Source organism: Haliaeetus albicilla, chromosome 17 (genome assembly GCF_947461875.1).
Source record: "Haliaeetus albicilla chromosome 17, bHalAlb1.1, whole genome shotgun sequence".
Classification (NCBI taxonomy): Eukaryota; Metazoa; Chordata; class Aves; order Accipitriformes; family Accipitridae; genus Haliaeetus; species Haliaeetus albicilla.
This window is the reverse complement of record NC_091499.1, coordinates 10,369,763-10,396,533: the sequence shown is the minus strand read 5'-3', so window position 1 is coordinate 10,396,533 and position 26,771 is coordinate 10,369,763. Positions and strand designations below refer to the sequence as shown.

Here is a 26,771-nt window from a genome sequence, read left to right as displayed (position 1 = left end):
TATACTCCTGGTGTATGTTTTTCTTCTTCTTATGCCATACTATTTCATTATGCATTTCCAGAAGGTGTTATAATGGATGGATTAAAAGAATCTTAAACATCATTTCTTTGAATCATTGACTTATGTTTAGCTGGAATTCATTTGTTTATTATACTCCAGCTGCTTTGCTGTAATTTGAATTCTCATGTTTGAAGCTTTTAGGAAATCAAGTGAGCAGTTGGCTGGGTGACTCAGTGACCTGGATTACAGAGAAGACATTTGCTTCAAGAGAGGAAAACAGGGTGTGCAGAAGACTATCAGGTCTGATCCTGGCACTGGTGGCAGAGACATTAAGTGTTATGTTCAAGTTCTCAGAAATACATGTCAAAACTGCTCATGTAATAAATTATCATGGATGAAGACTTTATTTCATTGATAGTACATAATACATTTTGGAGTCTGCCACTATATCCAGTATTTAACCTAGTCTAGAAAAAAGAAAGAAAACAGATCTGTATACTAGCACAGCAGTGCAAATACCTTTCTGCAGGGAAGGGGGGCCATGCATCAAGTGCTGCCCTGACTCTCTTGAACAGAAAGCCCTCTGGTAACTTGGAATGGTAATGTTTAGCCTTTCATACAGCTAACTACATATCTCTTGTCCAAACACAGGAAAGCACAGGCATCCAACTCTTGCTCTTGTTGGAGAACATGTGGTAAAAGGCTCTGCCTCTGTGCTGTCCTTGCTACCTGTCAATACCTGAGGCTACCAAATAAGTTCAGTCCAGCTCTACAGTATCTCCTGCTGATTTATTTAGCTTTGTCATCTTTCACTACCAGGAGGATAGAGCAGAGTAGAAGGGGAAAAGCACACTCCACTTCCTCCTTTGCCAGTGGCTTGTGAAGGGTTTTGTGGGGTTCTTTTAATCACAGAGTGGCAAAAAAAGTCAGTAACAAGTATTCAAGAGCTACAGCTCAGGTGCAAAAATACTAAATTGCATGACAAATACACATCATTTACTTCACCTTTTAGCCTCAGAGACCATGTATCACTGGATTTTAGAAAAGTTCATGGTTTTACCTTTCCCTTTCTTTTCTCTATGAGCAGGCATTTTCTGATTTTACATTGTAGGGTTCAGGGATTTATTTTTTTTTTTTTAAAAAAGGTACACAACTGAAACTTGTTTACACAGAAGAATATTTCACAAATATTCACCCTTGAAAACTAGAATACATAACTTGACCTAGTAAGTTCTTACAGAACACAATACATGTTTGTGCAAACACATGTAATTATCTTAGGGGAACTCTACATGAGGTTAAATCTACCACAGGTGATGCATTTAGAGTGAGTTTTGAGAAAAGGCTCTGAAACAGACAGCCCAAGCAGTAAGAAAACTTGCAATAATTTGATTTTCAAACACCATTAAATTCTGAGTACTCCTTTTGAAGGATTACCCTAGTCAAAGCACTTTCTATTCAATTCATAGTAAACCAATTCATGTTGGTTTTCTGGGAAGAGATGAACTTTTTAAATGTTATACAGAGTTGGTTATTATACCAGTCCCCTTTCCCTGAAGGCAAAATTTAATGTCTATTGGTTCTTAAAAAGACAAAAGAATGAACGAACACCTTCAACATAACTGCTTTTAAAGACTGCAGAAAGATTCTCCTTTGCCTTTGACTCTGCTCTAATGGAGAGGCAGAGCAAAAGTCTGAATCAGACTGTATTGCTGCTACAGTGCTTCTGAAGTCATGTGGGAGCTATGCAGTGGGGACTGCCAGGTTATTTTTCTGTAAAAAACAGCATGAAGAACTTCTTTAAAGATAGAAGGGAGATAAGATGAAAAAAGCAGAAGAACCATCAGGGAAGAAAAAAAGCAGGAACCAAAACCACTTAAATATCTTTAGAGGATTAATACATGCTTCAGAAGGACACTAAGATTACAATTCAAGTGTGTTGTAAGTTAAGTTATCCTTTGATCATATTATTAAATACCTTTCATCTAGGCGTTGTCACCAGCATCCATACACATGGATACTTCTTTCTCCCCAAATTAGCAGTTATGCACGCAAACAAAAGCCACAAAGATTCACGGTAGCAGAAGAAAACCTTAGGTTAGCCCACTGGGAATAGCAAGCTTTTCTTTTTCTAAAACCAGACTACGTTATTTTAAAACTAAGTTTCAAATGCTTTAAAAATAAGCTTCATTTCTCAATTGCAGGGGGGATGGATTCTACAGAGATTTTCTCCTCATTTAAGCAGCATGCTCTGTTTTCAAGCATGGCAAAGGGAAAAAATGAAAAAAGAATAGATCAAACATCACTGAAGGCAGCTAACTCATCCAGAAGTAGGCTATAAAAGCTACCTTTAGTAGCAGTCCCAGAGCTTGTTAGCAAGAAAAATACTGAGCTTCAGTTCAGACAAAGCTCAACCATCAGATAGCCAACAGTTGTTTGAGGTGCCTCAGCAGGAAGCAGTTGCCACATTCAGAAGGCAGATTTCCCAAATTTCTTAATTTGGGAAGGGAAAAGGGAAGTCCACAGCTACAGCCTTCATAGTTGTGGTTAAGTACTTACTGTAAAAGGAGGTCTTTTCTGCACCTGAAGCAGCATACTGGAGACCTACATTGCAACCCATGCAGCTATGCTCATTTGTAACAGGGTTTGCCTCAATCTTCTCTTGGGAACTATTTTCAACAATAATCTGCTAGTTTTAAGCAGTCTCTGCTTTGCTTTAAGTATAATCTCATTACTTTAAACACTAGGAAGTAGTGCAAGAATTAAATTTGAAAACAGGAAATTTAGGTATAAGTGGTTTATAGTAAGGTCACAGGAGATAAAAACAAAAGAGATTTCCCTCAGTCTTTCTATTCTTTAAATGCACAACACATTCACTAATTTTTCTATTTGTCACATGAAGGAAGAATGAATTAATCAGCATTTAAGTGTCTGAAGAATGTATCAGCAGGCCCTTGCTACATTTTCACTCTGACACAAACGTTGTATACCAAGCAGGCTAGTTTCAAGAAAACTCAGTTAGGCACAGCATCTTGAATCCCCTAGTTCCATTTCAGTTAAGAACTTCCTGCAGAGCACTCTTACTCCAAATCCAGCAAAGGATTTCAACCTGGTTCCTCTGCATCTAAAACCATTTGGCCATTAGTTACAATCTTTTGAAGAAAGCTGAAACATAATTTAAGTACTGGCTAAGTTTCAGAACCTTATTCTTTCTCTAAAAAATAAACTTAAAGGTTGAAATTACACCTATTCAATTCCTTAACAAACCTTTGCCTAGGAGAACAGCTGTGGTTGCAACACCATCCCAACTGAGTACAAAAAGAAGATGGAGCAAGTGCACCTCAGCTGTGCTTTTGGAGCTAGTCCTCTGAACAACTGAAAGCCTGCTACCCCTTCACTGGCCTACTGGCAAGAAAGGGCTGTTTATAGAGCCAAAAAGCATAGGAGGTTCAGCCTATAAGCAAAGCATAACACCAGCTTAACAGACAACCACCGTTTGCATATAGTAACTCTATTGACAAACAAAGAATAGTTTTTATCTGATTTCCTGTGATTTACCTACTGAATCCTGCACTTGCCAAACTGGAAGTTTGCATCAGCAATTAAAAAAAAGTCAAATTACTGTTTGTGTGTAGAACACTAATTCCAGGTCATGGTCACCACTGGGCAGCTGTCAGAATGTCACTCTGAAGTACTACAGTTACAGGCACCAATTTGCTTTTACTCAGCAGCAGGTGGTGGTAGCATTTTGTAAACACTGTAACCAAACAGTTATGCCAGGTATTCCCTCTGGAAGCTTTGTAAGTGGATTTCACCTGCACCAAAAAGCAGTTAGAAATCACAAACTGAAGTTAACACCAAGCAGATATCCATTGTGCTGCTTAGTTTCAGGTGTCCTTTTTGGGAGTGGCAAAAGCTGCAGAACCTCCCAAGAGGCTGCCTGTTTATTCCTTACATAAGTCTTAATTTAAGGTTTACACTTATCTTGGCCAAGGAGTTTTCATACACCTCCCAATGCCAGGCTCCAGACTCATAGTCCCCACAAATTAATATGGTATCCTTCAGAAGCTGGACATAAGCAGTCATTTAAAAACAGAAGAAAACAAGAAAAAAAAAATCAGGAAGCAAAAATAATGCTGGGCAAAAAGTTTAGACCACAGAAGGCATCAGAATAAAGCATTTAGTATTTTACTTCTTGTTTAAACTGAATTCTGTCAGCACAGCCAGTCTTACATACAATAAAAAGCACAGGTCTGAAATACCTTCTATCAAAATACTAGAAGGCCAAGAAAGACTTCAAACTGGGCAATAACAGTAATGTTTACCTTAAAGTAAAAGAGTTTTCAGTCAAGGATCCGATGGGAAGATTGCATGATTGATTTGCTTTCTAAAATGATTGGTGGCTCTGAGATGAGGAGATCGTCCTCACCTAGTGAAGAGTTCTGCTCAGTGTTCACAAAGTTAGGAATGTTAAATTTTGTAAGACAATTTACGTCCTCCTCAAACATTCCACTGCTCCTGGGAACTTCCTGGAAGTGGACATTATTTTCCAGACCTGGACCTTTCTGACTTTGTTTTGCTTTGTCCAAATGTTCCACTTCATTAATACAGAAATGGAAAAGTGACTGGGATTCTTCAGCTATTTGACGAGAAAAGACCCTCTCCGACTCCAGAGGTCTTCCAAAATCTCCTACAAAGCTATTCATGCGAAATCTTTTTTCAGAAGGTTCTGCATTGCTAGGGAGGAAAAAGAAAAATACAGTAAGCATGAAAGTAGAACTATTTGACTTCTTAACACCAAATTTGGTTTCAACAACCATTGTGATCAGCAAGAAAGGAAATCCTACAGCTTATCTACAACAAACTTTAAAAGCCAGCACTATTTATTATTTTCTGCTGAAGCTATTTTAAGTCTTGATTTGTCATGATAATTTTCCATGGGAACAAGTTATCAAAGCCAGCACTCTCAAATGGCACTTCTAGTAATCAATATACTGTGATAATCAGCTCACTGAATGAGCTTAGAAATACTCTTCAGTATTTCCTCTTGGTATCAAGTAGTATCAAGGAGTAACAAGTTTTTTAAAATGGCTTATAGAACACTTCCAAGAAAAATCTTTGATAGAGAAAGTCTTTCTGAGACACAGACAGCAAAAACAAGCAGTTACCAGTGAACTAATCCAAGCTCCCTTTTCTGGGAATCTCCCAGCCTACAATGCTGGGTTCTGGTCTGCTGGATTCAGTATTAAGCTCTGGACTCTGCCCACTGGACTTGAGTGCACTGTCAGGGTACAGACCATTTTGCCCAGTATACCCTTCTAACAGGGGCACACTGGTTTGGGACTGACACTCAAGATTCCTTTATAGCTTTAACACCCCTTCTCTCAACACTCCCTGAAGTGACCTGTGGTACTTGGCAAACCATGGAAAGGAGTAAGTAGCCAGTCCTCCAAAATAGTAGGGTTTAGCATCCCAGAGGGAACTTGGGGGAATCTAAACAGATCCTTAGTACCAATCCAGAAATGCAACCCTGAGCCTGAGAAACCTTCCTGAATAAGTTTTCAGCAAACACATACATGTTTCTGTAGAAGAAGTTTTTGTTTCAGTGGATCTGCATTTCTCTGAGTGGGTTTCACCCCAGAATCCTTAACCAAAACTGATTTCTTAAAAAAAAAAAAAAAAAAAAAAAAAAAAAGTCATTTCACCTTTACTGCAGCTAGTTCTACAACCTGCCTCAATAGCTGCATGAAGCTTTGACATTACATCAGCTGATATTTTGTACAGAGAGTTTACATGAGCACATGCATGTGTTGCACAAATGCATTTTTAAGGATGTTTTTTAAATGCAGAAAGAAACATAGCGTACTGTCTTCTCCCAAGTGATGAATGAGAGTACTTTTCAGGCAGAAATTCAGAAAGATTGTCAACACATTTTTTTGTTGTTGCTCAAGCTAATGTTCTACACATATTAATACACAAGCAAACAAAAGAAAAGTGCAACAGGCATCATTTCCGTAACTAATTAAATTTCTACCTCTCCCTGACCATATCCTGACCCTTTTCTTCTGGTCTGAGAATGTACCCAATTTTGAACATCTTGTACAATTTTGAGAAGTACATGCTATCATACCCCTTTATAGTGAGCCAAGAAAAGCATACTAGAAAAATCAGAGTATTCTACTTTAGATCCATCCATCTGAACCCAGTTACACTTACCTCTCACATTAATGGTACTTTAAAGAACAGCCAAATTGATTTACTGAAGTCAGAGACACGTCCATCAATCAGGCTGAATTTCTCCCAAGACCTAGGAATCCCATTAACATCTATTTCTAAAGAAGGGCTGCAAGACAGCCCACTAATGAAATGATGAGTCATGAAGAATCCAGTCAGGTATAAAGACAGAAGATGCAGGCAAACTAAAACCACAGTCTGCACTGGTTTTACAGGTTGGTATTTATGTTCTCCAGTTTTTGTATACATGTATCAAAAATAAGAGCAAACAACAGTATTCACTGCCCTTAGCATATTCCTGGATGATCTGTTTCCAGTACCATACACACTGGGTTATCAAATCTCAGAAAAACCTGCTCACATGTGTTAAAGGTGCCAACTCAGCATACATAGTAATTGGGCAAGCATTCAAGCACATGGCTCCCAAAGCTGCAAAGGAAGTTTAAAACAAATACAGAAAGGAATAACTGGGCTCTCTTCAGCAAATGAAGAAAAATTATATTAAGAGTTAGACTGGAAGGGACTTCTGGAGGTTTCTAGCTTAATGCCCTGATGAAGGCAAGGCCAACTCTGAATTCAGATCAGGTTATCTAGATGTAGAAGTTGACCAAAGACAGAAGTTTCACAAACTCTAGGCAACCTGTTCCAAGAAAATTGATGAAGAAAGCAGAAAAACAGTGGGAGATATCAAGCAGGTCTCTGCTACCTGAAAGGACACTTTTACAAGTGTACAAACTTTTGACAAATATCCATATTAAATTCTCTTTGTGTATATTTGACTTCATCACTTCTTCCCCTCTCAAATTATTCATGTGGGATACAGACTCAGATGCTCAGTTAAGAAACAAGATCTTCAGGGAAGAGGCAGCACACCAACACTCACAAGAACTTTAAATATACTTGGGAGCAAGGTCTGGCTACTTTATGACAGTCTGTAAGGGAGGCAAAAATACCAGCAAGTCAGTTCTGGGAAGATGAATTCTTCTGCATCCATTTTCTTCTCACAGAAGGAAAAATTTAGGAGCTCAGAAGAGGCTCATGATGTATGTTATGTCCTCTCTAATATGGCCCGGTCTCTAGGGATGTGCTATTACATGAAGTTTCAGAGCTAGTCTACATATGACTAAATAGCAAAGGGCCTTTCAGTAGGCAGAGATAGGCTGGCTGCTTTAGGAAGTGATAAGCACTAACAATTGCCTTTCACAATCAACTTCTCATCACTGCTACCTGCCTGCAGGCAATGTCACTCTCCGGAGAGGCTTTTTACTTGTACTTTTTGGCATGCAAGCCTGAGAGAGGTGGGTTCAACTTTCTCAGAGGAAGGGGCACTCACAGCCTGCGTGCTGTGCAAATGCAGATAAATGGTTGAGGCAAGGCATGGTCTGCACGTACTTATCAGCCAGAAAGAACAAGAAAAAAAGGTTAGTTTGTGACTTTCAGGGGCCCATGGTGTTAAATGTGGAGCTGATCTGTACTTCAGCATCAGCTGGAATTTCTCAGCAGAAACAAAGACACTCTGAGACTAGGGGAGCTACAGAGTTAAGGGAAGACTTTGTAACTACTACTGATCTACCTTTTGGATTTTAACACACAAACACGTGGAAGCCTGCCAGACTTCAACTTCCTTAACATCTGCACTGCACTTTATTTGTATATGCTCTGTCAATATTCACATTTCTCTGTTCCACTCCATCATAGCGTGACCCTAACTAGAATGACCCCATTTATTTGCAGAACAGTAATCTAAAGCCAGCTGTTTGGCAGCCTACCCACCAACTGCCTTCTAGCATGAACATGCATACATACAGCTATTCCCTTCTCTTACTGCATGCCTATGACTATTTGCTAAATAGGGAACACATTAATACAGTTCTACAGAACTGGTCTCCTAGAAGTGCTTGGAACGATTATTTGAAACAAAGATAGACTGCACCCTTTCATAAGAATGGACTAGAACAAGATGGTGCTGAGCCAGTGCAATGTCAGCACTGCCGCTGCTTGTTTGGGGGCTGCAAAGAACAGACACACCACTTAGCAGGCTGGATTTGTTATTCCAGTTTTCAGACTCACTCTTGATGTGGTGCTCCTGTCTTCGTCAGGAGGGTCAGGACAAAAAACATGAAGATAACAAAAACCGCAAGACCAACCCAAAATCCAATCACAATGGAATCTGGTGAAAAAGAGAAAACAAGATGATCAGTATTTCACCTACACATGCAGAAAGTTTCCTTCCACATGCAGCATGACTGCAAGCCCCTAAAGACTTTGCAGCTTATTCCTGGGTGGCAAAGAAGGAGGACAACCAGATTTATTGTTTTCTATTTTTAAACAGAAAGCTGCCATTGAAGGTCTCATTTCTAGCCCAAATTTTACTGACGTCTGGACAAACCAGAAACAAGCTGAAAGAGGGAAGACACTGAATTCTCTTGATTAGTAAAATAAGAGCAGCTCCCTTTATGATGCCTGGCCTGTTTCCAAGCATTGCTTTGGAAACAATTTCAGTGCTAGAACTCAGGAGAGAGGATTGTTTGATTTTCAGCAAAAACCTCTGTCCCTTTAGAACAGAACCTCTGCTATTTTAAATTATTTCTGCCCCTGACCATTAGGTTTCTGCATTTTGATGGATTTCTTTGACACAATAGGTTTAGGAGGATCTAGCTTTCTTTCAGCGGTAATAGGGTTCTGAAATAAACAGAACCACAAATAGAACTATCTGCTACCTCAACAAATATAAATAACCAACATATACAAGACATTTTTGAATAATTTTTAATTTGGGTTTCCACTTGCATACAGAAAACTGCAATACAACGTCAGAGGAGCCAAATGGATTTGGACAAAAAAAAAAAGAGTCAAACCACCGGTTAATTAAAAGGAAAACACCAATGCAATAGCCAAATATAGAAGCAATTGGGAAGAGCACGCACACAGGCAAAAAGCCATAAAAATGTACCTACTGTTCTCATTTATAGCAAATGGACCCACAGATAAATTGCTAGTCCTACTTAAAACAAATCTATGTCCACTTATGACTTCAAAGTTGATCCACAGTTGCTTTCAGGAACTTATTAAAAGAGGTCCAAGTGGGACAAACCTATTTCCAGACAACAATCAATTGATAAGCATGGCCCAAAGTTACAGAGCACCAACCCAAAATATGACCTGGTCCAGGACCCACAGTATACAGGTACTTTTTCACCTGTCATTTCAGTTAGTTACTTTTTGTTCATGCAAATATTCAAAACTTCCACTGTAAAAATTCAAAAAATTAACATACAAACATGCAAGAGGGAAGTCTTGGTCAGGACAGGTATCCTATCTCCCCTTAACCTCTCATTACACAGCTACTACTGAACTTCCAAGATCCTTGCTGGCTGTAAAGCTACGTGATGATCTGTCTGACCCAGCGCAGCAGGCACAGCACAGAACTTCAGCCAGCCTGTTCAGTCTCCTACAGGACTAACTGAAGATACCAGAAAACAAGGAATCAGCTATCCTGCCTGGTGCTTGACCCCAACAGTTAATCACACTCCCACTGTGAAGTATCTTCCCCACTAAAAGGCAGATCTGGAAACTGGAAATCAATTCAAACCATTTGCTCTTTCTCTGTGAAGTCGAAGTGCCTGCTGCAATTTGAGGTTTTCTCCCTGTGAAAATACTTTATCACAATCAAGTCACTCCTTAATCCCTTTTTCTGGTAAGCTAAGGAGGCTAAGTTTCAAGTCTCCCACTGCAACATTTATTCCATCTCTCATCTGCCACATCTACCCCACTCAACCCCCTTTGTAAAACAACTAGAGGGTAGTTCAAGTACAGGTCTCCATGATAGGATGGGCAGGAGGGAAGTTCGTAATACTTTTTGTTTAAAGCATACTGGTATGAGTTAATTTCTGTAATTCCATGCATTATGAGCCCTAAAACATTTTCAGCATCTTTCTGAGAGTATAGCCTGAATTTAGTGGCTCAAGATGCATCCTGTGTTTGGCCTTACTAATACACAATAGCTCATGATTATCTACCATCCTACCGGACTTTGTAGTACCTGAAAATTTCATCTAAAAAGAAACAATCCCATTAAAAAATTTACCACTTAATCATTTACAGCTACTAGTACCTACCAATTAGTCAGACATGCTTCGATATGCAACTGCATTGATAACCAGAATGTAAAGTCTGATCAAGATGTCTAAAAATTATGCACACAGATTATATTGGTCAAGCTGCAAAACTTAACTCATCAACTAAGAAAAAAAAAAAAAGAAGATGATTCTGATGAATTACTACTCCCCACAAAAATCACACCTGCCAGCACTGTGTGCTGAATAACAAGCCTGTCCTGTGGTTTGTTTGGTGTTCCCCCACTAACAGAATTCCTAAGTTTACTGAGCCTAAAGCTACATCTCCCTTGCTTTATTGTGGCTCCTGATGCACTTCCAACCCTCTGCTGTATCAATTACAAAACAAATCTTTGGATTTGTTTAAAATTAAAGCAGGTGGCCTGAGTTCTCTTCAATATTTCATTTAGGTCTCACTCATTTAAGTGCAAATTATCCAAACGTACTAACTTCTAAACATTTATTCAAAATAAACAGTACATAACACATCTATTAAAAAAATATGGCACGTAGGACTACATTTATAATACTGTCCCAAGTTACAAATTGATTGGGAAAGTATCTCATCACTTTCTCAAGTTGCAGTATCAGCCTTCCTTTTCTTCCTAACACAGACTCGTAACATCCTGGCAGCAGTTCCAACTCCCCTGATCATTCCTACCTATTTTACCTCTCTCTAATGTTACTGATGTTTCTTCTGTTCCAAAGGCACAAAAAAGGATTTTATTCTTATCTCTACCAGTCACAGATTTTCTCCTGGCTATCTTTATCTATTTACTTTCTGAAGCTTTAATTTACAAAACATCTGGTGCCTATTCTTCTGGATTTTCTGATTTCTAGTTCCTGTCTTCACTTATCCTCAGGCAGAACACACTTTTTGCTTGCAAAACAGCTTGCTTTTTTTTTTTTGGTAGGCATATATTTGAAAAGTCAGTGTGGCATTTGAACACCTCATCTTCTCCCCACCTTCACTTTTTTTTTAAGACATATTTGTGTGTATTAGATTGTTTTGTGAATACTTTTCTACACAGGTGACTTTGCATAAGTTTTTCTCTGCTTTCAGAAAACAGGCTTCTGAATTCCTTTGTATATACATTAAATTATTAGGAACCTCCCCTTCCCTACAATTAATTAAATCAACATTAACCTGAAAGCAGTCCCCAACTTTCTCTTGTGGAATTCATCTTATGTTATGGTTCAAAAAAGTGCCCTCTCATTTTGGGTGAAATACCTTGTGTAACAGAAATAAATGAATAAATAATAATTAAAAAAAAAAAATCACACACCTGTAATTTTAAGAGGGGCCAGTGATGTTTTACAGCTGTCCAAGCGTCACTACCAGCCTACATCACCTAAACTGGAGTCCACTCCCCTTTAAGCTCTCCAACATAAGTTACAGGCATTCATTAACACCCCTTCCTTGTCAATATTCAAGATCTCCTTCTTAATACAACCCCAGTGTAATCTCCTCTCCTCCTTCCTCCCCATCTTAGGATTTCAGTGAAGTTAAATGTCTGACCGCATTGCCTCCACACTTTTTGACAGTCTCAACTCAGCTAGAAATAGCTAGAACAAGAAACATACAAAGAACATAACCATGTCAAGAAGCATCATGCCATACACAACAGACATAGACCGTTCCTTTACTAGATTAAACTCAGCCCTCTGAGAATGTATGCAGTAACACCAAAGTAAACACAGCCAATTCCAATCTGTGAGTTAAAACGCCCCAAAAACCTGAAAAGAAAAAAAAAAACCTACCACCACAAACAGAAGGGACTTCCTAGGTGACTGATTCAATACCATTCCTAACCTCTTTCATAAGTACGTCAAGCTGCACCTGAAAAGCAGTTGTTACTTCTGGCCCATTCTCTAATAAATTGTCCAGAACCCTCCTGCTCTACGAACAGCACAGCCAGACAGCAAAGCTGAGCTGCTACGCTTAGCATGGCAATCACTTCGATGGCAATCCAAGACCTGTTTTGCCACTATAACTTCTGTAACTATCATTTATATTTTTTTTCTCCTGTCACGCTCTTTGACACACTGAACTAAAAAGAAGGCATGTATATAACACTGCAGCTGCTCTTTGTAATCAGTAATCTTTGTAATCAGGTTTGGCCTCTGATTAAGGGGATGAATAGAATATAAATTAGAAACTCGATAAAAGCTAACCTACATTTTTCAAGTACCTAACATTTGTAAAAATACAGACAGTAATCAGCAGACTTTTTTTGGGAAAGAAAAAAGGTAAAGTACAATTCAGGCTAAGAAGCAAATTCAGCTCTAGTTTTTTTAAAACCGTTAATAACTTCAAGAAGTTTCTTCTGTCCCTTACAGAGCCCCCCCAAAAGCTCCTGACTGTGCAGAGCCATGGGAGATCAGCCTTTCTGGGCTGCTGTTTTCCACTGCAGGCACTCCTCTTTCCTAGTCTGAATCCTCAGCATGACAAATGAGGCACTCCAGCACTGCATGGAGACCCTTCCCCAATACTTCAAAGACTGATGCTCAAACCTTCTCACAGTGCATCCAGCTCAGAAACAAAGAAACAAGATGGTTTGCTTCTCTTTGGCAAAGTGCTTCCAAAACACGTCCAATAATTCTGAGTTTGTCTCTGTTACTTTTTTTTTCTTTTTTTGTTTTCCCCCTCCACAACCATCTCCCCCTAAAAAAAAAAAATTTTAATAGAAGCCAAAGCTATTGTCTAAATTTTAAATAAATGTTGGTCCAGCTGTACTAGCTTGTCCTAGCTAAATTTCCTGTCAATTCCTACCCATAATTTTCATCTCTCTGGTTCCTGTCGACCACTTGTGACTTCTGCTCCAGTATTAGCAGAACACTGAATTTAGCACACTTCTCCTATGAAGAAAGTCCCAATGATAAAAGTTTCTTCAGAAGGAGAAATTTCTTCTTTTGTTTTAAATCTTTTTAAAAGCCTTAAGTTTATTTTCTATCAAGAAAAACAAAAGCAGTAAGGCTGCCCACCACTGCCTTTTTAGCATTAATAGGAACAAGAACAAAGCAACACAGATCACACCAAGTAGTCACCAGAAGCAGCACTGGCTGTATTTGCTGTTATAAACTGTTCCTGATAGTCTGATATTCCTCAGTATTGACAAATTTCTACCACAGCCAAGAAATCCATGGTTCTCAACTGCACAAGAAAAGCAGTCAACAAAGGACACAGAATAATAAACGATTATAATAATCTAACAGAGTAATACCTCTAATTGCTGAGAATCCAAGAAATTAGGAAAGAGATATTTTTGTACAATAATCAGTTACAAATGAAGAGCAGAAACATTAAGATGGGGAAGCTCAGCTGCAATAAAGTATGTCTCTACTGAACTTACATTTATGAGCCTTCAGGCCTTCAAATGACACTGGTCCGTACTCATAGTACTCGTACTCCCAGGTGTAATCAGAGTTAGACGAGGCCTGCTGGGAAGTTCTGTTAGAAATCAGCCTCAGGGCAGACATCTTGCACCTCAGTAAACATATACCTGTGGATATGAAATGCATTAATAGACACTACATACTTCTAGCACATCTTTTGATTTTATAAAGAATCCTTTCTTATTTACAGGATCTCTTCCTCATCACTGTTCCCAAGAGCAGCCACTCATGCTTACAAAGGCTCTCTCACCTGTTCCTTCAAAATCCAGTATCACTGCCCCATCAGACAAGGCTATCACATCCCCTCCCATTACTTCCCCAGTCTTGGCTGACCAACCACCAGTCAACACAGAGCTTCTCTTCCATGGAAAGAAGAGAACCTATGTTCACCTCCAGAGAGGCCTGTAAGCATACAAAGTATCAAACCCAGGCTCCTCAGATTGAATATAGCTTTCATAGCTCAAAAATAGTCAATACCAAAGACCACCAGCCTCAGCATCTTAGGATGAATGCTGCCATAAAAATCCAGGTGGAGAACTGGCCAGACTACCAGGCTCAAAGGGTTATATTATCCATACAAAGTCCAGCTGGCAGCTGGTTGTCAGTGGTACCCCTCAAGGACTGATACAATGAAATGGAGTGCAGTTGTAGCAAAGTTCTCGGATTCCATGGGGGACAGTCAAGAGGCTGGAGCGCAGACTGCTACTCAGAGGGACCGGGACAAGCTGGAGAAAGGGAGTGACAGGAACCTCATGAGGATGTCCAGTGCAAATGCAAAGTCCTGTATCTGGGAGGGAATAACCCCATGCCGTAGTACAGGCTGAGGGTTGACTGTTGGGCAGCAGCTCTGCAGAGAAGGACCTGCGATGGACAAGCTGGACATGAGTCAGCAATATGCCTTGTGGCAAAGGCGGCCAAGTATGTACTGGGCTGAATTAACAAGAGTGTACCCAGTAGGTCAAGAGTTGGTATCCCCAATAGTAGAAAGATACAGACATGCTGGGGCAAGTCCAGTGGAAGGCCACCAAGATGGTCAGGGAGCTGAAGCACCGGATGCACAAGAGCCTAAGGGAACTGGGTTTGTTCAGCCCAGAGAAGGCTCCGAGGAAGACCTTAGTGCTGTCTACAGTTACAGTCAGAGGGTGCAAAGATGACAGAGCCAGAGTCTTCTCAGAGGTGCACAGGAAGAGGACAAGAGGCAAATGGACACAAATTGGGAAACAGGAAATTTAAGTTAGACACAAAGAAAAATTTACCTGATCTAGTTGAACATGGTTTGAGCAGGAGGTTGGACCAGATGACCACCAGAGGTCCCTTCCAACCTAAATTTCTCTGTGCTAATGAACAGCTTCAATACGCCACTAGGGAAGGAAAATAAAACAGGAGTGATTTTCCCCACAGATTAACAAAAACTGCAATGCAACATGAAGCATCATTAAATCGTCTCGATAGATATTTCTGTCATTACCATAACACCACACTAGCGATTTCCATTTTGCAGAGTAATTTTTTCAGAATATTAGACAGTTTTATGCACACTAAAAGAGAGCGCATCTCTGCACAAAACATCTGCTGCAGCAGCTGGAGTCAGGACATCCCACTTGAAACATATTACAAAATACTTTTTGTAAGAGCAAATTGAACTTTGGGTAATTTTGCATTCAATTAAAACTCAGCAGGGTGAAGACTTCATGCAGTTCCTAAAACTATTGCTATCAGTTGTTCTGTGGACAATGAAACTTCTCAGAGCACAAAGTCAAATCCAGATAAACTTTCTTGAAAAGAAGGGCCCCTAAGTACCCATGTCACTCAAAATAACTGAAACTTCAGTCCTTCCTAAGGATAATTAGATTGATTAAGGCTGTGCAAGTACATCACTCAAGTGCTAGTAGGGACATGCATAAAGAGCAAGAATCAGGCACAAAATGAGGAACACAAATTCACCCAGGAAATATGAATAGCATTTCAAATTTGTAAAAAAGTTCTTTCTGCAACTATTTTACCATCAGCAAATGCTGGCAGGAATGCCTCAAAACAACTTTAAATAAATAGTGAAGTATGCCTGAAAAAGTAACCTTCATACCCAGTTACAGTTTTCAGAACCTTAAACACATAGCAAAACTTGACTGGCAAGCGATAAATCCTTTAAAACAAGAAATGGATCTATTTTTCAACTCAAACCAGCTTAGTTTTCACAACGAGCAACTTGCCAACAGGGCAGGGAGAAGCGACCAACCCCATTCTTGGATAAGGATAAGGAGCTTCACATTACCCTCACCCTCCTTTGGCCACTCAGAAAGCTCCCAGTGAGAATAAATAGCCTGAAGCACACAGGAAGGAGAAAAAAAGATAGCTGTAAGGGACAACCCAGTTCATGGCTGAGGGCGTTTCCCATCCTCTACTTCCAACCCTTTAAGGACATGACAGAAAGATGTAAGTCTAACTTTAAGTGCCTGTGTTAACAGTGAAGTTCCTCCTTTGCCTTCCCAATAACTAGAAAACCTTATTTCCTGGAATCAGAGATAATGTCTAATTAAGCTTTAGACAGAGTTTTTCTTTTTTTTTTAATCAACTAAAGCAACTGCTGCCTCTGCGAAAAGCAAACAGCACATAGAAAAAACTAAGATTCCTGTCCTAGTTTGTTCCCATCTCAGCTCTGTCAGTTGTCTCTTACAAGATTTTGTGTTTCATTTTGTGACTGGGCCCTAAGAGACTACATGGTGCTGCACAGGGTTCCCACTATCTTTTTTCCCCATCTCCTTAATGTTTGGTTGATGACGTGTCTGTCTCTTGACAAATTTTATTAGCATATTCCTGTTTAAGGGCTGCTTTTCTCTCCTATAGCCTTCCAGAGGAGTCTTTCATTTAAATATTTCTCATATGGCATCACCAATGTTCATCATCACCTCCTCACTTTTAGTATTATATAAAGAGCTGAACAGGAATTCGCAGGCAGAAAACATCAGAATAGGGTCTATGAACAGTCTGAAAAGTGTTTCTTCTTCCACCTCAAGTGCAGGCAGATGGGATTAATTGGGCCACCTGCAGATCTCTCTTCCAATCTAGTCACTAATGTCCATTTATGATTTATGGGGAGAATAGCCACTTGTAGGATACAAAGAATCTGTCCTGGTTTAGTCTTAGGTTAGGACTAGAAGCTCCAGTGTTTCACCACTGACTACAAGCATTTCTAGACTTACTTTCACTGTAGACAAGCCACTGTCAGAGGGAGAGGTGCTAACTGAAACCTGGGTCACCAGCTCCCAGGCTAACCTGTGCATCAGGCTTTGTGGAACATAAAATATGCCTCTAAATCATCCAGTACAGCTAAGCATAAGCATTGTCTCAAACTAGCTTACAGCTCACTTGTAAGCTTTGTCTGTCCAAATGCCTCCAAAACCTCAGCCTGAAACATGCTAAAACCAGTATTTTATTCTACTTAAAAAGCCAGCCTAGCATGGTGAACAAGGACCAGCACAGCAAAAGCACTGAATATTAAGACCTTCCATATCCTGAGGAAGAGCAAAGCAAAGCAGGGTGAGCTGGCATGTTAGCAGCCTGTCAGGTGCATTTGCCAGGCTGCAGCAGGTCATGGAAGGATTGCAAGTTCCAGATAAGGGGGTCAGGGAAGGAATTCCCCCAGGAGACACACTCAAGTGCTCCTTCTGCCAGGAATGGACAGCAGTGATTCATCCCACATGCTCTGAGGCATGACAGGAAGCTCTTCTCATTGACCTTGCTGAGGGCTTTTTGGGGAGCACAGGAGTTTAAGGCAAACATGAAAGCCCCTCTGCTGACTTTGATGTGTATGGATGCAGATAGCCTTTCCTCACCCTGGCTCATTTCCTTCAGGGGCAAGTAAGTGAGCAACAAAAAGCTTCACTTTGATCAGTCAAGACACCTGAAAGCAGGGCCGTGTTCAGTGCTGCCAACCAGGAGATTGAGGCAGGTCAGCTTCTCGAAAACTAAAAAAGGCAAGTGCTCACAGCCTTCTTCTAGAGCATCAGGTTGCTCTCTGCAGATAAAGGATGTCAACAGGTACCCAGACACTCCCCATGGAGACACGACACGACTACAACTCCTGGAGCTGAATTATACCTTAATGAGAACTCATTTGTAACCTGTGTGAATGTTTGTAAGGTCACAGCTTGCCTGCCAGTTTGACCATTGGGCTATATTTGCACAAAATCCGCATCTTTGAACTGCGGCAGTAGGGCATCAAACACTGCTGCGGTTGGACTATTTGCTTCAATCTGGACATTATTGACACATTGCACAAAGCTCACAGCCACTTACCTTTCAAAATAAGTCACTGTAAAGGCAAAGCTGCACACACACCTGTGCTGGTTTTGGCTGGGATAGTTATTTCCTTCATAGCAGCTAGTATGGGGCTGTGTTTGGGACTTGTGCTGAAAACAGTGTTGATAATACAGAGATGTTTCCCTTATTGCTGAGCACTGCTTACACAGTGACAAGGCCTTTTCTGCTTCTCACACCACCCCACCAGCGAGGAGGCTGGGAGGGGCACAAAAAGTTGGGAGGAGACACAGCTGGGACAGCTGATCCCAACTGACCAAAGGATATTCCATACTATATGACGTCATGCTCAGCATATAAAGCTGGGGGAAGAAGGAAAAAGGGGGGTGGATGTTCGGAGTGATGGCGTTTGTCTTCCCAGGTCACCGTTAGGCATGATGGAGCCCTGCTTTCCTGGAAATTGCTGAACACCTGCCTGCCCATGGGAAGTGGGGAATAAATTCCTTGTTTTGCTTTGCTTGCGTGCATGGGTTTTGCTTTACCTATTAGACTGTCTTTATCTCAACCCATGAGTTTTCTCACTTCTACTCTTCTGATTCTCTCCCTCATCCCACCAGGGGGGAGCGAGTAAGCGGCTTTGTGGTGCTTAGTTGGCGGCTAGGGTTAAACCATGACAACACACCTGAAGCACAGCTTCATGGCTTACACCATCACTGGGGCCACAGAGGCAAATCTGGTGTCGTGTACATCTGAAACTGGCCTTGTATGTAACCAGCAACAACTACCTCCAAACCTGACCTGCATGCACAAGAATAAATCCATGTGGACTAGTCAATGTACTGTTCATTTCTGAAGCAAGAGAAACTACCAATATGGTAGACACAAGCAACTTGGTAAATTTTCAGTCAAAAATTATATTTATTTTCCACATACTTCCATTCTGCTTACTGCCATAGAGTCTAAGCACTTTATAGTCTTCATACAATAAATGAACAAACTGTTGGCCCCTCGAAGACTGTGAAGATCCCAGAAGTCAGGGAGGTAAAAAAAAGCTAGCTACATTTCAAACTATAAGAAGTCCTACCCTGAGAAAGCACAAGGACTAAAAGGTGAAATCAGAGGAAAAGAGGTTAATAAAAAAAACACAAACTTATTTACTCTGCACTGCATCAGCTGAAAGGTAATACAGATCTCACCTTTCTACAGCCCTACCACATGGCTATTGCACTGAACAAGCTGTGCCACTCCCAAGACCGACTAGAAAGAAGTCTGCAGGAAATACTTAACCAAATGGTCCTTGATTCTTGCTAATTCTCAAGATCCTAGATGGGCAGGATTTGAGATCAAACTTGTGGTCTTTTCAGGGGAATACCCAGTCTTCCCACCTACAATAAAAGAAAGGAAGGCAAGCTACACAAAGCAAGTGAAATTTAGCAAGAAAAATAGAAAGATACCTGAAAACTGACTGTACAATTAAAAATGAATCATACATGCCAACTTTGAGTGCATGGTACCTGGGACTTTTCTTTGAGAGAAAAGAAAGTACCAATGTTAGCAGTAGTTATGTTTGTGACTGATGCTCGCAAACAGCATCATCTGCATAAGCTGTTGCACTAAAATAACAAGAATGATGCTGGATTCATCACAAACGGATTTTATAACAACGGTAAAGAAAAATGCTGGCTTAGTCACTGCTTATCCTGGGAACTAAGGATGAGAAAGGACAAAGTTACAGACATCTGTGCCTCATGCTACTGTATTACACATGATATAACGTACATTTTATCATCCTTATAACTGTGCAATGTAAACTAGACTCCAACAATAAACTACTTATACACCACACAAAAATTCTCAGGAAAATGTCTTATTTTCCATGTACTGACGCTTAATATCTTGCGCTGTGTGCTGCAGTGTAAAAGGAGGTCTCCACACCATTGTATACAATTTACATGCTAATTGTATAGCTACTGCTTGTACTTAGTTTAAAAGCAATGACATTATGACTTTAAAGTAAAATTTAACAAATAAAAGACCAAAACAGCTTGCCAAATATTTTCCTAAATATAATAATGATATACGCAAACACTAGCGCCCACTTAGTAGGTCAACTCAGTAGGGGCCACCTGGAAGTTATGCAGAAACTAATATGAAATCATACCGTACTATGAGTTCACAGACAACTATATGGATCTGAAAACAGAGCAAATACTATACAAGCTCATTCATAAGCCTTGTCTGAGAAGACAGCTAAATTATACCCAACGTGGCATCACAGTAGCTATGTATTCCTTTTGCTCTTGAAAAGTTTCAGTCCTACACTGACAGTAAAGGGACATGGAACAGTTAGTACAGAGCTACTGGGACTTGCTCCCAAAACACACTGAAGCAAATAGCTTAGCTTAACTCCAGTACAAAAAGCCTTAAAAATTACAGCCAGAATATACAGTCTTAAGAGACAGTATTATCTACAAATAATAAAGATATGGTAGCCATAATTCCATTTATTTCCTGCAGCTAGGTCAGAATTACACAATCAATCCATCATCTGGCTTCAATGTATGAAGCTGAGCTTCAGTTGAGCTCAGAAAACATTTCATTTTGACACTGAGCATGGCAAAAACTGATATTACAAGAATTCACCCTTCCACCCAAATAATACATCTCTACACAAAAAAACCCTAACAAGTTGACAGTTGTTACAGTCACAGTAGGAAACAAGAGTAAACCTTTCTTTTAAGCAAAGAAAAGTCTATTTTTCTGAGAAGATAACAGGTTTAAATTTCTGAGCAGTTTTTAAGAAGGAAGATTATGCTTTCAACAGCCTTTTTCCAGACATGCCCCAGCTGAACCTCTGCTGAACCTAGTTCTGGACACAGCAGGAAAGGCTGTGTCAGAAGAGAGCTCTGGGTATTACTGAGCCTATTTTCCCCTCCCCGCTAAAAGCCAACCTCCTCTTAGATGTGCAGGTATGGCAGCTTGAAAATCCAAGTTCCCTCAAGACCAACCAGACTAGAAGAAATCCTATCAGTAAGCACTAAAGTACTGAGACCTTTTCAGTCCTGTCACGTTACAAATGCTGACATCAATGGTATATGTAAGTATATTCAACACTTTCCAAAAGAAAGGCTGCCTTTCCCTCAGCTGTTTATATTACCACCAATTTTAACATTTCACGCTACAAATTTTTAACCTTTAACCTTTCAGTAAATATCACAGATAGACAGTAAATATCCCAGGCTGATTTGTCATAGAAAACCCTGAAATGAAAGAGCTCTGGCATATCCACTAATGAGGTAAGAGTAAACCATAAAGCAAGTTTGCAACTGGCCTGCCCTGAATGCCTCTGCTTTTGGGCTGCACTACTTTCCTGAACTTCTGTGGCTTGGCAAAGTAGTCCTTTTTATTTTATTAAATGTCTCTTTTTATTAGCTTTATTCCCACAGAAAGCTCAGTGCTAAAATGGGGATGTTTTGGATTCCTCGCTAACCCTGAAGTCTGTCAATCTGATGGCTTATTCTGAGTAGAGAGAAAGGAAATCTTCCCCCCCTCCACACTCTTGCTATCAGCCCACTGCAGGTCAACCAGAATGGCTCCATCAGAATACAAGTTAGCTGTAAGAGTTTTTTTTAAAATACCTTCTATTTGTGTTACCATGTAAGAAGCTTTAAAAAAAATCAGCCTCCATAGTAGGGACAAAACAAACATTATAATTTATCATTTTTTAAAACTAAAAGGTGACATTAAATTTGAAAGCAAAAAAAAAATCTTACTCTGAAAAGAATTTATGTCAATGCACATAACCCTATGCATAGGGTTACTAGACTAGATTTACTCAAATTGGCTAGTCTGCAAGTCATGAAGAAACACTGGAAGCATAGAGCTCAGTGTAGCCAAAAGAACAACTGAATCCAAGAACAGAGGCACCCGGGAGTATTTTGAATAACCCCAGGCTGACCATTTGTAACAGGGGCAAGGCTGAAAGAAGGAACTACTCGTGTGATTGCTTCTAGGCAACTCGGCACTGATTAACAGCTGAAATTACCTGGGCTCCCTTTGTGTCAGTTACCTGGGCCTGAAGACACCCTGTGGCAAGCAGCAGAGGTGATGCTGCACAGGCCACCCTTACCAAACCTGCAGGGTGCCCTATTGCAATATGCCAGCCCCGGGTTTAAATATGGAACAGCTGTTCAAAGGGTTGCACAGCCCAGAAAATGGGTAAGTGTGTTCAGGCCTCATTTCATAGCTCTGTTTTGGCTTTGCATCAGTGAAAAAAACCACCAAAGTGCTGAGGCTGACAAGCAGAGTGGAAGCTGAGTATATTTCCTCTCTCCCATTACAAAATAAGACTCTAATCTTCATGTAATGTCCATCTGGTTTGAAGTACAGGCCACAGCACACCTCTCGTAGCACCTCTTCACTTCTCAGTGGTTCTCCCCGCAGAAATAGTTTTGTTCCTAGTCTACACTGAAGCCAGGGGAAGATAAACTGGCAAAGATGAAAAAAACAAACAGGTACAATAGACCATTTGTTCAGAGCTACTCCCACACTTGTGTATCTCAGCACCATGGTTTAACTGTGCTATGGTGGAAAAATCTTCAGCTTATACTCTCACCCACACAGGGTCTGTGAAGCCATAATCTCTTAGATGCAAAGTAACGCTTGAGCTTTTCAATTGGAAGTCAGTTATGTATTACATTTCCTCAAGAGCTAACAAAATAAAATAAAAAATACAGCTTTTCTTGAAAACTTCCACACTTGGATGACAAATATTTTCTGAACTTTTGTAGTTAGCCTGTAACATGATGCAGAAATTTTGCCTTAATCTGTTCAGTGAGAATTTCAAACAGTCACTGAAATGGAGTTGTTTATTAAAAGTCAAACTGATTTGGGATTTTTCCAACCCAGAGCTGTTTTTTTTCCTGTCTTTAGATCTAATTTCTTGCTCCAGTGCTGCTGAAGCAGCAAACAATTTATTGTAGTGCCTCAAATACAAATTTCTTTTCAGGTAAATCAGACAGCAGTACACAACTCACAAGCACACATCTGAATTCTCCCATTATTAATCCCTGCCACATCTCTGTGCTACACCAGGCTATAAAAAAGTAACTAGGGACCAAGGAAACATCATTAAAAAGTACAACCAAGGCCCACTGCAGCGAGTATGCTAAATAAAGTCTTCATTTATTTGTACTAAAATTTGTACTAAAATTTTACCAGTAATAGCTCATATTATTGGTTCAAAGACTGGAAATTTGATTTCAACGGTTGAACAAGCTGCAAGAGTGTCATCTGTGCTTCACCTTAAAACCTCTTCTTCCACCACGAAGTGTATGTGGACAACCAGCAAAATAATAGGTACTAAATGACTTTGTCCAGCTCTTAATACTCTGGATTATTTTTTTTCTTAAAAAAAAAAGTATTCTCTTGCAATAGCTTGATTTATTTTATACATTTTTGCTTGTGATTGATACGCCCAGAATGTCTCATTATTTTCGGCAACAACAGAGCCAGACTGTCCTCAGTCAATGGAGAGTTCTCCTGTCATCTTTTTAGGTATTTACTCCTGGGGTAAAAAATTATCTTGACTCTCTGATTAGGAACCTGAATAGGAAACCACAAATGGACAAGAAAAAACAAGCAGTATTTAAGACTATTACCTAATTATCTCCAAGCAGAAACCAAAACATCTATTTATTTCCACAGAGGTTATGTAAATCTGCATCCCTGTGTATACAGCCTCTGGGGAGAGGCTCAAATGAGAGTAACAGACAGGAGCAGAGGGAGCAGCTCCAAACAGAGCAGTAAGCTGGAAAACACACCTGGAAATAGAAGTGCCTCAATGTTCTTGAAAAAAACCCCAACCAGCCCTGCCAAGGCAGTTTAAGACAGCATTGGCACTGCTGTCCCATCCCTCCATCAGGTACGGCTGTTGCAGGAGAAGTGGCAAAGTAATGGTGTGCCTATGCTTCCAGTCACTGTCCAGCGTTAAGCGCTGGACAAGGTTGATATGCCAGGACAAGCAAAGCAAATGTCAGGGAACAGAGGCTGTTAGGAGGGAAGCTTTGCCAGCTTGTCATTGAGGTGATCATCTCCAGCAAAAAAAAGGGCAGACAGCTCAGGAGAGGGACCTGAACTGCCTACCATACCAGTTGCTATCAACAGGGGCTGCTCGCCAGAGAAGGAGACTGCTAAAACGACGACTTGTTAAGAAAGAAGACGCTGTTAAGTGCGAAGGAAGGGGGGGGGAAACAGTATGAGACTCAGCAGAAGACTAGGGAAGCGCACACAGGGGAAAGGGAAGTGGGTAAAACTGAGAACAGGAAAAGTAATCTAAGGCTACATGGAGAAGAGACATTCACCCCTTCAGTCTGAAAGCACAAAGGGAGATGTCATCGGGGGGGGGGGGGGGGGGGCACCGCAACAAACATACCACAACAAACACACCGCAAACATTTTTTTTCCCCCAAAACGTTTTAGATTAAATTTTTAACTTCATTCAAATGCTCAGCAGTCAAAGCAGAACACGACATACAGTCCGGGGGGACCGAAAGTAATTTCCACGTATTCCAGGCAAGCTATATGCTTTTGAATACACAGACTTCCCAACACCAGAAGAAACCACCCCGTTACAAATTCGGAAACGTGACACAAGCTTTCTGCAGGCGGCATTTTCCACATCCGTCAAACGAACAGTGCCACCTCAAGCTTTTTTTATTATTTCAAATAAAGTAAAAATCAGAGGGCTACCTCAGACCTGAAGGCTTGCGAACGTCGACCAGGAGTCGGTTTCGAAACCGCCCCGCCGCCTGTTAATGCGGGCTGAACTACAGGAACCCGGGGCAGCGGCACCCCACGCCGCGCTCGGAGCTTTCCACGCCGCCCAGCCGGGGGCGCCCAGCCGGGGGCACCCACCCACCGACTCGCCGCGGCGGGTCCCTCCGCGGGGCAGCGCGGAGCGGGCGAGGCGAGAGACAAGGCGAGGCAGGGCAGCACCGCCCGCCGCTCCCTCACCCCCCGCCGCAGCGCCGTCCCCTCACCGCGCTTACCCGCACCGGGCACGTCCACCCGAGCCGCCGCTTCGTCCCGGGCGAGTCAGCGCTGAGGGGGATCCGGGCGGGATGAAGCCGGCGGGGGGTGACGCCCACCTCCGCCCTCCTACCTGACCAGGCGGCGGCAACGGCCGCGCCGCGACCGGAGCCGAGCGCAACCTAGCCGAGCCGAGCCGAGCCGAGCCGAGCCGGACCGGACCGGACCGGACCGCGCCCCGCCCCGCCACAGCCAATGAATCAGCAGCAGCCGCGGCAACCCAGCCCGCCCGGGCGGCATGGCACGGTCACGTGACGCGCCCGGGCTAATGGGCAGCGTGGGCGGGAGCGGCCCCGCGGGTGGCCGCAGGTGCGGGCTAGCGGAGCGGGTAGGGCTCTGCGCCGTGAGGCGTCCAGCCCGGAGGGACAGAGGTTCGCGTCCCGCCCCGGGCCAGCGGGAGCATCTGCGGGCGTAAGAGAGCAGGGAGCTGCACGGCTTCTGGCAGGGGCAGAGCACCAGGTGGGAGTAATCCCCGTGCATCTCTTGCCTGGCAGGAGCACGCCCAAGGAACAAGGGGGAACATTAATTTTGGAGGGTGAGGAGAGCGGAGAAGGATGGCCTGCCCCCGCTGGAAATGGAGGGGCCAGCCCGGTTGCGTATGGGTAGGCCCAGGGCCCCCCACCATGGGGAGCCCTTGCAAGTGGGGCCCTCGGCCGGTTGTGAGAGGTGCTCTCAGCTGACAGGAGGTGAAGGGCAGTACCTTAAATCTACGGGGATCGTGTGGCCTCTTGGACCATTTCCATCCCTATGAACCGCAGCTTCTTAAAACTTAAGAGGCCTTTTTGTAGGACACCCTGAGATCATCTAGGCCTGCTGAAGCCGGGTCAGCTAGAGCATGTTGCTCAGGACATGAGTTGTCTTCAGTATCTCCAAGGATGGAGGCTCCACAACCTCTCTGGGCAACCAACCTGTCCTGGTGTTTGATCACTCTCACTGCAAAAAAACTATTTGTCTCATGTTTAATGGGAGTTCCTGTTACTTCAGTTTGTGCCCATTGCCTCTTGTCCTGCCACTGGACACAACTGAGAAGAATTTCGCTCCACCTTCTTTACTCCCACCATCAGTTATTCATACACATTGGTAAGAGCACCCTGAGCCTTCCCTAGGCTAAGCGATCACAGCTCCCTTAGTCTCTTCTCATATGTTACATGCTCCAGTCTCTCTACCTTCTTCATCGCTTTTAATCATCTTCGTGGCAATCAAGTGCTGTAATGAATGACATGACTTAATTTTTCAATCCAGTACTAGGGAACAAGTCTCACACACCTATCCAATGACACCACCAGCGTGCTTGTCGTGGTTTAACCCCAGCCAGCAACTAAGCACCACGCAGCCACTCACTCACCCCCCCCCCCCCCAGTGGGATGGGGGAGAAAATCGGGAAGAGAAGTAAAACTCGTGGGTTGAGATAAGAACGGTTTAATAGAACAGAAAAGAAGAAACCAATAATGATAACACTAATAAAATGACAAAAGTAATAATAAAAGAAATGGAATATACAAATGATGCGCAGTGCAATTGCTCACCACCCACCGATCGACACCCAGTTAGTCCCCGAGCGGCGATCCCCCTGCCCCCATTCCCCCCAGTTTATATACTAGATGTGACGTCACATGCTGTGGAATATTCCTTTGGCCACTTTTGGTCAGTTGCCCTGGCTGTGTCCTGTGCCAACTTCTT

General features: G+C 41.8%; 1 protein-coding gene across 2 annotated transcripts; it reads right to left on the bottom strand.

The window, feature by feature from the left end:
* Window positions 1-407: 407 nt before the first annotated feature.
* On the bottom strand, window positions 408-25,293 carry MRAP2 (melanocortin 2 receptor accessory protein 2). 2 transcript variants are annotated; one of them, XM_069804795.1, is made up of 6 exons: window positions 25,165-25,293; window positions 19,290-19,387; window positions 15,002-15,106; window positions 13,703-13,852; window positions 8,305-8,404; window positions 408-4,737 (listed from the first exon to the last, which is right to left on the bottom strand). In XM_069804795.1, the coding sequence occupies exons 4-6, from the start codon at window positions 13,827-13,829 to the stop codon at window positions 4,344-4,346; spliced, it is 621 nt and encodes a 206-aa protein (XP_069660896.1). In that variant the 5' UTR covers window positions 13,830-13,852; window positions 15,002-15,106; window positions 19,290-19,387; window positions 25,165-25,293; the 3' UTR covers window positions 408-4,343. The 2 variants fall into 2 exon arrangements, with proteins under 2 accessions (XP_069660896.1, XP_069660898.1); XM_069804797.1 differs by lacking the exon at window positions 25,165-25,293 and having other exon boundaries at window positions 19,290-21,615.
* Between the last annotated feature and the right edge of the window lie 1,478 nt (window positions 25,294-26,771).

Excerpts from the sequence above, each read along its gene's own strand:
- MRAP2 (XM_069804795.1), bottom strand. The coding sequence starts at position 13,829 with ATGTCTGCCCTGAGGCTGATTTCTAACAGAACTTCCCAGCAGGCCTCG. Across the intron at positions 8,405-13,702 it reads AGGCCTGAAGGCTCATAAAT|ATTCCATTGTGATTGGATTT; the intron begins GTAAGTTCAGTA and ends CTTTTTCACCAG. Across the intron at positions 4,738-8,304 it reads ACAGGAGCACCACATCAAGA|CAATGCAGAACCTTCTGAAA; the intron begins GTGAGTCTGAAA and ends TTTCCTCCCTAG.